The 11377-nt window shown below is 47.2% G+C and overlaps 1 protein-coding gene across 2 annotated transcripts; it reads left to right on the forward strand.

Moving 5' to 3' along the window:
- The first annotated feature begins 1506 nt into the window (after positions 1 to 1506).
- Positions 1507 to 3450, forward strand: POU4F2 (POU class 4 homeobox 2). 2 transcript variants are annotated; one of them, XM_058549770.1, is made up of 3 exons: positions 1513 to 1597; positions 1739 to 1787; positions 2231 to 3450. In XM_058549770.1, the coding sequence occupies exons 1-3, from the start codon at positions 1513 to 1515 to the stop codon at positions 3180 to 3182; spliced, it is 1086 nt and encodes a 361-aa protein (XP_058405753.1). In that variant the 3' UTR covers positions 3183 to 3450. The 2 variants fall into 2 exon arrangements, with proteins under 2 accessions (XP_058405752.1, XP_058405753.1); XM_058549769.1 differs by having other exon boundaries at positions 1507 to 1791; positions 2241 to 3450.
- Positions 3451 to 11377: the final 7927 nt, after the last annotated feature.

Consider the following 11377-nt stretch of genomic DNA (forward strand, 5'->3'; position numbering starts at 1 on the left):
AGCAAAGTGTTGGCTAAAAATAGGCTCTCTCTGCTGCGAGCGGCTGTGGAAATGAAGATAAGTGGGGCTTACGCCAGCCCCCGAGGGCTTGTGTGTGTGTATGTATGTGTGTATTGGTGTTGTGTGTGTGTGTGTGTGTGTGTCGGGGGGGGGATGTTCAGCAGCACATGCGCCCTGTGATCTCTGGCCCTCCCTCTCCCTCTGACAGTTGCCTCTTCCTCCTTTGATTGTGGCTAATGAAGAATAACAAATCCAGTGGCAGGGTTTGCCAGTGGATCCGCCCAAGACCCAACTCACACTGAACTGGATACAGGGAGGAGCGGGAGGAAGATCCGGAGGAAGAGAAAAAGAGGGTGGAGAGGAGTGTGTGTCGGTGGTGGTTGTGTGTGTGGGGGGAGTACACGGGGCCTGAGGGTGGGGGAGTCGCATGCGCACAGGCGACCCGGGCCGGCTCCGCGGCTGTCCAATCCGCTGAGAGCTGCGAGAAACCGAGTGGGAGAAAGCCCTCCAGCCCTGTCGACCCCATGTCTCTTCGGCACCAGGCACCCGCCGGGCCAAGGGGGCGGAGAGCAGAGCGCGAACCGCTGCGCGCACCAAGCGGAAGATCAGAGCAGCGCGGAGGGTTCGGGTGGGCGGCAGCGTCCGCATCCTCCGCTGTGGCCGGGAGCCAGGGATCAGGGTCACCTGCGCTGCCAGGAGGGACGGGCAGAGTGGGGGCGGAGGCCTGAAACTTAGCTGTAAGCAAGAGGCTGGGGAGGCAGCCAGGTAAGAGGCGTTTCTAGCAGTCTAGGGAAAAACCCACTCAAAGTTGGCTTGGCCCCTAACTTTATTTAGGAGTTTCTTTTCCTGGCGAGGCGGAGACGGGGCGGAAGAAGCGGGAGTGGCTGGAGGCTGGCTCTTAGGTAGGAACTGCCCCGTGACTGGAACGTGAACCTGGCCAGTGAGGTGGGGTTGAGCCGGGACACTGATGTAAGTGGGAGCTACGAGGCGCCGGGAAGGGGCGGCGGCATTAGAGCGTGGGCGGGGGCAGGAAGGGGAGGTGGGAGGGCGCGGCGGGGGAGCTGGAGGCGGGTGTCAGGAAAGCTGAAAGGACCCGAGCCTGGAAGGAGCAAAGAGGGAGAAGGCGCGACACGAGAAACAGAGCAGGAGAAACCAGCGCTTCCTGGCGGGGGAGGGCAGAGGCGCGCAGGAGGGAGGGAGGGTCGAGGAGGGTGCGGGGGCAGGCGCGGGGAGAGGGGAGTATAACTCGGCGGCCGCGAGGCGCTGGGGCAGTTTCGGTCGCCCAGGTCTTCAGCCAGCGCCAAGCGGAGCCCAGCATCCGCTCAGACTGACAGCGGAGGAGCGCGTAGCCGCGTCAAGGCGCGCAGAGCTCGGAGGCGGCGGCGAGTGAGCGCAACTTTGCACCGCCCTTCCCCGCTCCCGCTCTCTCCTTGCACTTCTCCGGAGGGTCCCGGCAGTCGCAGCCAGTGCGTGCGCTACGGCAGAGCGCCCGGGAGGGCCGGGAAGATGATGATGATGTCCCTGAACAGCAAGCAGGCGTTCAGCATGCCGCACGGCGGCAGCCTGCACGTGGAACCCAAGTACTCGGCACTGCACAGCGCCTCGCCCGGCTCTTCCGCGCCCGCGGCGCCCTCCGCCAGCTCCCCTAGCAGCTCCAGTAATGCTGGCGGCGGTGGCGGCGGTGGCGGGGGCGGTGGAGGCCGGAGCAGCAGCTCCAGTAGCAGTGGCAGCAGTGGAGGCGGCGGCGGGGGCTCCGAGGCGATGCGGAGAGCGTGTCTTCCAACCCCACCGGTGCGTATTTCTGCATAATCACCGCTTAAAGGCACATTTTGACAGCCTCCTTTATCTGCTTGATGTTTTTTTCATGTCTGCACAGCAAATCACCCCACACCTCCAACCAATTTTCCCCCCTCTCTCTCTTATGTATTCAGCGGATTTTTCCTTTCATATTAATTTTTATGACTTGGGATGTTGCCTGTGCGCGTGTTGTGTTGTGTTGTGTTTGCAGGCTCACTTTTTTCCTCATCGTGCACTCTTGGCTTCTCTTGGTGGCTTTGCTCCTCTGCTCTTCACCCATTTGCAGGATTATTATTCCTATTCCTATTATTATTATTATTATTATTTTAAGGTTCTGGGAATGTAGGCGCGGCAGCGGTGTAGAGCGCCGGGCCGGGGCTTCCGGAGAGAGTGCGTACAATTCCCTGCTGAGCGTAATGTGTGCCTTTTACTTGCAATTGCAGAGCAATATATTCGGCGGGCTGGATGAGAGTCTGCTGGCCCGCGCCGAGGCTCTGGCGGCCGTGGACATCGTCTCCCAGAGCAAGAGCCACCACCACCACCCGCCCCACCACAGCCCCTTCAAGCCGGACGCCACCTACCACACCATGAACACCATCCCGTGCACGTCGGCTGCCTCCTCTTCGTCGGTGCCCATCTCGCACCCGTCCGCATTAGCGGGCACGCACCACCACCACCACCATCACCACCACCACCACCACCAGCCGCATCAGGCTCTGGAGGGCGAGCTGCTGGAGCACCTGAGCCCCGGGCTGGCCCTGGGTGCCATGGCGGGCCCCGACGGCGCTGTCGTGTCCACGCCAGCTCACGCGCCGCACATGGCCACCATGAACCCCATGCACCAAGCAGCGCTCAGCATGGCCCACGCTCACGGGCTGCCCTCACACATGGGCTGCATGAGCGACGTGGACGCCGACCCCCGGGACCTGGAAGCATTCGCCGAGCGCTTCAAACAGCGACGCATCAAGCTGGGAGTGACCCAGGCCGATGTGGGCTCCGCGCTGGCCAACCTCAAGATCCCCGGCGTGGGCTCGCTTAGCCAGAGCACCATTTGCAGGTTCGAGTCTCTCACTTTGTCGCACAACAATATGATCGCGCTCAAACCCATCCTGCAAGCGTGGCTCGAGGAGGCCGAGAAGTCCCACCGCGAGAAGCTCACCAAGCCGGAGCTCTTCAATGGCGCGGAGAAGAAGCGCAAGCGCACGTCCATCGCAGCACCAGAGAAGCGATCGCTTGAAGCCTACTTTGCCATCCAGCCGCGGCCCTCCTCGGAAAAGATCGCCGCCATCGCGGAGAAGCTGGACCTTAAGAAAAACGTGGTGCGCGTCTGGTTCTGCAACCAGAGGCAGAAACAGAAAAGAATGAAATATTCTGCGGGCATTTAGGAGACCCTTGGCCTCTCCAGGGACAGCCCCCTCCTCATCCCCTCTTTTCCCTCCCTGTCTCTCCTTGCCTCTTTTCTTTCCACTTTTGGCGACCAGAAACAATTCCAGTAAATGTGAATCCACAGAGAGCGAGGATTGGAGAGCGAGCGAAGAGCGAGCAACTGAGCCCGAAGTCCGGTGAGAATGTGAAAAGATTTCTCAAAGGAAAGGAAAACAAAAGAAGGGATTTGTCAAGTTGTAGCAAAGTTGTCCCTTTTAACCCCACCCCACCCGGAAAAGGCACCCCGGCTTCTTCAGCGAAAGTCTGGAGCTGGCTGTTTGCAGGAAGGCAGACGAGACAGCCTTTTAAAAGGTCCCCAGAATGATCAAGTAAGATTCGTTTTTATTCTTAAAGACAGCACCCTTGTTCAAATTTAAAAGTACACTTTGCAGCTATTTTTCAGACATAGAAATTGATTCAGGACTGAAACTTTAAATTAGAGTTGATGCTTAATGTGATAAAGACATCTCTAAAGTATTTTGAATTTTAAAAAGAGATGGCAGATTTTCTGCATTTACACTGTATATTATATATATATTTTTATTGTGGTTCTTACCCCCTTCTTCCTTCTCTGAAGTGTTAATGCTTAAGAAAGGAGTTGCACCTGCTGTGTTCACTGATCTTGAAAACTATTATTAGATTATTGCCGAACAACCCTCTGTAAATTATTAATTTATCTCTCTAGCAATTTAATTTTGTGCACATTCTAATTAATTAAACTTCGTCAGTCTGAAAAAAAAAACGGGGAAAACGTATGCCTAGTGAAGTTAAAAATTTTTTAACGTTTCATGAGTTTACTGAATTTTTACAGCTTCCTCTTATACTGTGTTCCTTTTGGCCCGTTTGTATATTCTCACTTTGAATGAAGATTGTTTTTTCTTTGTTTTTACTGGTAGTGTTCTGATTTGTGAGTCAGCACTCAGTAATGGATGTCTTAATCGTGTAGACCTGATTCACTGTCCAAAGTATTGTTTACTTGGTTACATATTTAATGGGGATTCCCACATTGTCCCCGATATACACGCGCTCTCTCACTCACCCTTACACGCACACGCGCACACACAAACACACACACACACACACACCTCTAATGGAAGAGAAGTGAAGCAGTTGGAAGCATGACTATGATGCATCATTTTCTAGCTTTAGGTGCATTTGCCACTTAGCGTTTGCCCATCCAGATTCTAAGATTTCACCAAGGTATTTCAATCTTCTAGTTTGCAATTGCTTTGTTGACTGCATTTAAACACTTACAGGAATCCTTCGGTTTTTCCTTTTGGAGGTTTGTTTGTAGAAAAACTAATTTGAACTATAAGAAAGACAGTGCACTGCTTGTAAATTCACATTGTTTGGTAGAATTCTTTTGGAACAACAAAAAAATTAGGTACATGATGACCCGTACCTTATCTATTGTAAATATTTCATTCAAAATAATGCACATACAGATATATTCTTACAAATTTTGCTGTATTGCTGTTCCATTTGAGGCTCTTTGAAGTCTTGAGTTCTGTATATGACCTGGTTTCTTGTTTTTGTTAATAGATGGCTTATTTACTATGGTAATGTATTAAGTTATTTTTGGTGTTGTTTGATTGTCTTTCACTGAAGAGATGATTTTAATGTTTTATTGGCAAAGTATGCTGCTTTTTTTCATTAAAATATGCTATTAAAATTAAATGGCTTTTAAAATGTGATGTTGTTTTTAGTCGTTTACATGGGAATTATTTTGATGGGGGATTTTTTACAAGTAGAAACATATTTTGATGGTTTATTAGGGAGTGGTTGTTATCAAAGTCTGGCTTGAATTTAGTAAGGGGTGTTTCTCTAGGAAAGTATAAAAGAAGAGGTCTTATAATAGCCTTCTAATAGCCAGAGCTCATCTCACAGGGTTCTTTGCTTTTCTGCCCAGATAAAATCACAATGTTTGTCTCCAAATACCTCCCTTGGAGTCCTTTCTCTAGAGCTGCAATAATTCTGCAAAGAGAATCTTTGTGAGCAGAGGTATTCCATGGGTAAAGGGAAGAAAGGAACTCAGTTCAGTTTTCAGCAGCATTGGAACACTGGGTGTGGCAGGAATCAAGGCCTGGTTGGGGGAGTAGGACATCCTGGGTGAGGCCTAGGGGCTGGCCCATCACAATTCTCAGTTTAGTCACCACTCCTGGAGAGCAGTGCCCCAAAGCCAGAGTAAGAAACACCTAGATCACTGGGTTATGAAGTAAAGTACCTCTCTGTCTCTCTCCATTTCCCATAACCTTTAAGGAAACTCACATTCTGCAATAGGCAGAGTGGGGCTGAGAAAGAAGTCCTGGGTGGTTGGAAGGAGCAAATTTCTGCCCCCTTTCTATGACTCACCCAGACGCTAGAGTTGGTGGAAGTCTGTCTAATGGTGGTCTGGCACAAAGAAATTCTGCGCACTTGAAATTCTGTGCATTTGATACATAACTTTTCTTTTCTGATCCTAGTTTAAAGACATCTCCTCACCCCTGTTAATACTTTTCAGACTTCCTAAAACAGTTGAGCAACATACTAGGTTTTCAAAGTTTTTTTTTTTCAGGAAAGCTTTGGTTTAGATATTTGCATTATTAATAATGAGGATATCATACTAATCTATAGGTCAAACAAGAGGAAGGAACCAGGCCATCCTCCAGGGGTAATTCTGCTAACCTGTGCTGTGACCCGCTCTGATATGGAAATGTCTTGAGCTGTTTCTTATTTTGAGGATGAGGTTAGAAAATATCCCACGAGGCAATGAAAATTGTTATGGTGGCTCAAGTTGGGATTAAATGTTGTTGGAAAACTGATTATGATTTTCAGATGTAACAAAAAGAGTTGTGAAAGTTGGATGGGTAATGGGTGGAGGGACTTCTTTTTCTATAACTGAAAGAAAGAAGACACCTGAAGAAACCAAAATCCATGTGTCCATTTAGAAATAATGAGACACATTGCATAGATGCATAGAAATATTGAAAGTTGTAGGGATTTAAAAGAAAGAGTTGTGAATTCAGATAAAGTGATATTGATGGTTTAATTTTATTCCTATATTTTGGAGGCTGAAAGTCTCTTCTTCTATTTCACCCCCTATTCTTAGATTCCGTTTTCCTGAAAGTCTTTTCAAACAGCCAGCCTCCAATCTCACTATGCTGAGTACTGATTTCAGCACCACGGATAGTAACCACATGATTCAGCCTTACTCCAACACGCGTTTGACCAAGAAGTTCCAGACAGCTGGAAAACTTGCTGCTTGCTTACTTTTTCAAGAGTGGAGAAAATGAATTAAGTGGCTTGAATGCATAGCAAATCAGGATTGCTGATCTAGGATAAAAATTATCTTCAATAAATAACACCTCCTCCTCCCTATATGTGGCTGTTATCTAAGGGTCTAGGATATGTGCATTAAGAGAAAGGGGAGGACAGACACGTGTGCTAGTGTTTTCTTTCTACAAATATGACATCTTTAAATAAAGAGAGAAATCCTGTGAAAGTAGAATAAATTGAGAAATATATTGAATAGAAATAAAATAGGTGTCCTTTTTAGTATGTTTGAAGTACATGATAGCTTGCACATATGCATATTTGTCCAAGATGTTTGTGAAGAAAGTGACATAACAGCAACTATTCATTTACTACAACAGTTGAGAGTGAAGGCCTGTATTTCCCCCCTCATTCACCAGTGTTCTTTGTCTTCCATGTTCCTGGACTTTTAAAACAGTATCACATTTTAAGTTCATCTTCTCTATGTCATTAGAAGAGTTAAAAAACATTTCTTGCCTCCAAGATGGAAATTATATCCATTGTTTAAGCCTGCTTAAATGTGTTGGTTTTATGGGAAAAGCAGAATTTTAAAAAGAAATATATTCTGAGAGTTTTTATTAACGAGAGTTGCAGAGATATACCAAAACAAACCAAAGAGATTTGGAGAGAAGAAGATTGATCTTAAAGAAGAAATTAAAGGTAAGAATAGAATAAACCATGTACGAATTGTTGAGAATGATCCATTTGGTATTGACTTTCAAAATACTCAAAGGGATAAATAGCAAAATATGGCTGAAGATCTTTGTCATATCAATCAAATCTATTGGCATTCATGACTCATTTCCAAATTGTTTTTCCTCAAGGTCCACGATTACTATTTTATTGGAAAGAGATATTTTATGAATTGACTTAGTAGCACACCTAGTCTTCCTCAATTTGACATTTCAGAATATGTAGTTTAGTTTTTAAAACTTCTTTAAAGGCACATGGTTGAATCTTTTTGTTCAATGCGATCATCTAAATCAAAAGTGGAATTGAATAAGTGTGTAACAGCAAAGATCATGTAAAGGCTGGTTGATATCTAAGTACGCTCTACACCAACTGAATGTGTAGCAAATATTATCCAGAAATAGTGCAGTTTCCTTTGGATGTTTGATACTAAATCAGTTGGTCAATTCTTTATCAGATTAAGTTTCATTGACACATAACTTGGGGAAAAATAATGGAAATATGAAAAAGCAAATGAAATAATTAGGATTTACATACAATGTAATACTTTCCTATTTTCTATGTAATATATTTTTAAAATAAATAAAAATACACAACTAAGTCTTTTTACTATCAAGGACAGATTCTGGGACCTCTCTTTGCCAAAAGAATTGGAATTTGGGGGTAAAAATGCTTTATTTCAAACTTTAAGTGAATCAACTCATTTTGATTTATCTATGGGGAAGCTCTTGAGGAGATGATAGAAAAGGCATTAAAAAGTTCACTTGCTTTTAAAAGGCTTATGATTCAGAGGATAAGGCTTAAACTTTTCTAGGCAAGCCATGACAGTAAGTTTAGAAATTTATCTTTCCAGTTGTTTGGTGAAAACAATCTGTATCTCTAGGTAAATGATCCACATGAGAACTCAAAACTGCACTTTACCTTCCAGGTGGCCTTGGAGGGAGGGGCTGCAACAGAAGGAAAAAAAAGTTGGGTTGGTATCCTGATAGGATAAAAAGGAAGACAAAGGTTTCTGGATAGTTATGATGGTAGAAATGTTCTGAAGTCTACATTTGTCAGGAGACAGATTTATGGCAATGGGAAAAAAAAAATCACTAAATTTCTCCTGCTTTGCCCCTTTAAAGGAGCCATTCCCAGTACTGGAAAAGCTATTATGAGCGAATTAATAAATTACACAGCAAATTATTAAATCCAGATAATTACAAGGAATAAGTAAGTAATCATTAGTTATCTCAGCTAATTACTGTGGGTCAAAGCTAGCCGGAATGTGAAATCCTCCTCGGGAATTGAAATTAACTTTGCACAGCGAGTCTCTCTGCTTGACATCCCCAGTCTGTAGGCACATGGCAGCTCCCTTGTGAGCCAGTCTTTCTATTTAACTTGGATAGAATAGAAGTAAAATTAAGTGGCGATGTGATAATAGGAAGCTGCTCAGAAAGCAAACTGTGGGTTTTATTCTGTCCTTTCAATGCCTGGAGATGAAAAGCTTTATTTACACCAGTTTCAAAAAAATTTAAAGCACAATTTTGAGACGGGCTCCCTGAACACACACACACACACACACACACACACACACACACCCCTACAGTCATCTAGCATGACAGTCAGATTAGTAGCACATGAAGAAGGCTCAAGAAAAACAAACGTTTTGAGGTGTGTGTGTGTGCCTCTGTGTGTGTGTGCTGGAGGGGGCAACAGTGAAAAAGAAAGAAATAAAATGAAAATGTTACTCCTTGCTTTCATCCTACACAGTGGAAGGGCTGTTGAAAAGTGCAGCCCGGTCTAACAATCTGTTGGTTTTGTTTGGGTAACAAGGTGCTTTCATCTTGCCACAGGAAGAACCAGCTTAGTGCAAATGTTGTCTCTCGTTGATCTTTCCCCAGATGCTTCAAGAACCGATGTCACCTTTTTTTTCCTTCATATAGCTTCGCTTTCTGAAGCCAGCCTCCACTACCCTCTCTCCCTCCACTCCCACCAACCCCCCAGGCCTTCTCAGAGGGCAGAGAAGAAAGCACAGCCCCGTGCCTGTTGGAAAGTAGAGAATGTAGGTGTGTGATAAAGTGATTGTGTGCATCACAGGGCTGGGAAGACTGGACACACCAAGAAAATGGTTGTTAATATATTAAAATGAGAGGGGAATCTAGGAGATTTTTTTTTTTATCAATTGCAATTAGATGGACAGTCTTTCTGCTCATTCCCTGCTCTAGTCTGGGATGATAATAAAAATTTAATGAAGCCTGGGACGAGCAGAGAGCTCTGTCTAGGGACCGTGGAATAGAATATTTTAACTGTACGTTTATACCAACTGTCTGGCTTCAAAGACGTGACTGCTTTTAATCTCAAATTAGAAAACCACAGACTTGAAATTAAATATTAGATACCTTCGGATCCCCTTCCTTTCTGAAATATTGTCACGATGCTGTTTTCCTCCATTGGCCCGTAACACACATATCTTAGGTCTCCAATTACATTTCCGTGAATAATAGATGGCTTTGATAGGGTGCAGTATTCTGGTGCTTTTGTTTTTTTTTTAAGAGTTAATGCAATATTCATTGGCTGTAGATGTTATAAGAATGCACAGCCGAACAAATCGATGAGATAGGGATATGAGAGAGAGCGAAGGCTTTTCCCAGCTTGGGTCACTTCTTTGTAGAGGGGACCTTCTTAGAGCTTTGGGTAAGTGAAGAGGCGTCTTGAGTTCCGTGGCTCTGGCTGCTCGGGCTCGGCAGCCTGGAGAGAGGTCTATCGGTGAGGGCGGAGACAGAGAAAGGGAACAGGGAGAGCGAGAAGCAGGGCGCGGGAACGGCGATCACCGAAAGGCTTTCCTCGCTTTTCAAGGCTAATGCTTTTTTGCCAGTCTGGCTGGCTCTGGCGGTGCGGAGGAATCAAGATCCTCGCCCTTACCCTCTGGCTTACCACCACTTTGCACCCGCCGGCCTTGGGTTGCCTGCCAGCCCTTACTGTCCTCGCCTCCAGTACCGGGTGCTCGCTGGTGAGAGGCTGGTTGGGAGGGGGTGAGGGTAAGAGTCCATAGGATGGAGGGGGGGGGGGAGCTCTGCTATACAAGTTTGCCCTGGCCCCCTGTGGCCCCTACAACCTGAGAGAGCAAGCGCCTTGCCAGGTGCGCAGCCAGGAACCCGCGAGAAAGAGAGGCCCGGGCGCCTCGCCCCCTTGTATTTTACTAATCACGTCTATTTAAATTCTAGCGCGGTCCGCCGCGCTCTCACCGGGAAAGCTCTGGAGAACTGGACCCATCAATTATTCTGAAAAAATCCCAGACTCACTACGTGAGGCTTCCAGCCTGCGGGAGGGAGGCAGGGGGAGGGGGTGGAGAACCTCGCCCCTACCCCTCTCCCCTCCTCTCAGCCCTTCCCAGCGCGATCCCTTGGTGTACACTTAACTTCAGGGTTCTGGGGCCCAAGGGAGCTTGTACGCCTTCTGAGGGTTTGCGCTTTTGTGGACTGAGAGGGGAGGTGGGGGGAGTGGGCTGCGAGCTGGCCTGGCTTTCCCTTCAGCCCGCGTGGAAAGGTTTCAGTCCTGTGCAGACAGATCAGATGGATCACCATTTCCCGGGCTGTTACTCCCTCCTGCATTGCCCGCCCACCTCACTGTTTGCCAGGTCCCTAACGCGAGCGGAGTGGTTGGGGGCTGCTGGGTGTGGAGCAGTCTCTGCTCGGCCTTTCTTTGCTCCGCAGCCCTGCAAGGATGGGGCCTTGGGGCCATTCTAGTTCAGAAGGCTTTTAGGAACTTCGATATAAAGTCCTCTAGCACGCACCCCACCCCCATTCAGGCTCCAGAATGCCCCGAGGCCGAGAAGCAAGCCGAGCGCGCAGCTGGACGCGCAAAAAGAACGCGTTCGCTCTAAAGTAGGGGGGCGGGTGAGCTCGGCTAGTAATTACTACCACCCCCCCAGCCTCACCCGCTCCCAACCTCGCACTGGGTCTGTAGCCATTACTCCAGCTGTCACTCGGCGGAAAGCAAGCGCCCTCTCCCATCCCCAGACTTTGCCGTAGCTAACAGAAGCCTGCGCTCCCCTCGCCCTCCCATAGTATCTGGGTCGTGGTTCTCAAAATTTTTATTATAATTTTTTATAAATACAATACTTCCTCCTTCCTCTTTCCCCTATCCTTCCCGTTTTCTGGACCCTGGGAACGTATTCAAAGTCTAATTTGTG

This window comes from Diceros bicornis, chromosome 11, assembly GCF_020826845.1.
Source record: "Diceros bicornis minor isolate mBicDic1 chromosome 11, mDicBic1.mat.cur, whole genome shotgun sequence".
Taxonomy (NCBI): domain Eukaryota; kingdom Metazoa; phylum Chordata; class Mammalia; order Perissodactyla; family Rhinocerotidae; genus Diceros; species Diceros bicornis.

Excerpts from the sequence above, each read along its gene's own strand:
- POU4F2 (XM_058549769.1), top strand. The coding sequence starts at position 1,507 with ATGATGATGATGTCCCTGAACAGCAAGCAGGCGTTCAGCATGCCGCAC. Across the intron at positions 1,792-2,240 it reads CGTGTCTTCCAACCCCACCG|AGCAATATATTCGGCGGGCT; the intron begins GTGCGTATTTCT and ends TTGCAATTGCAG.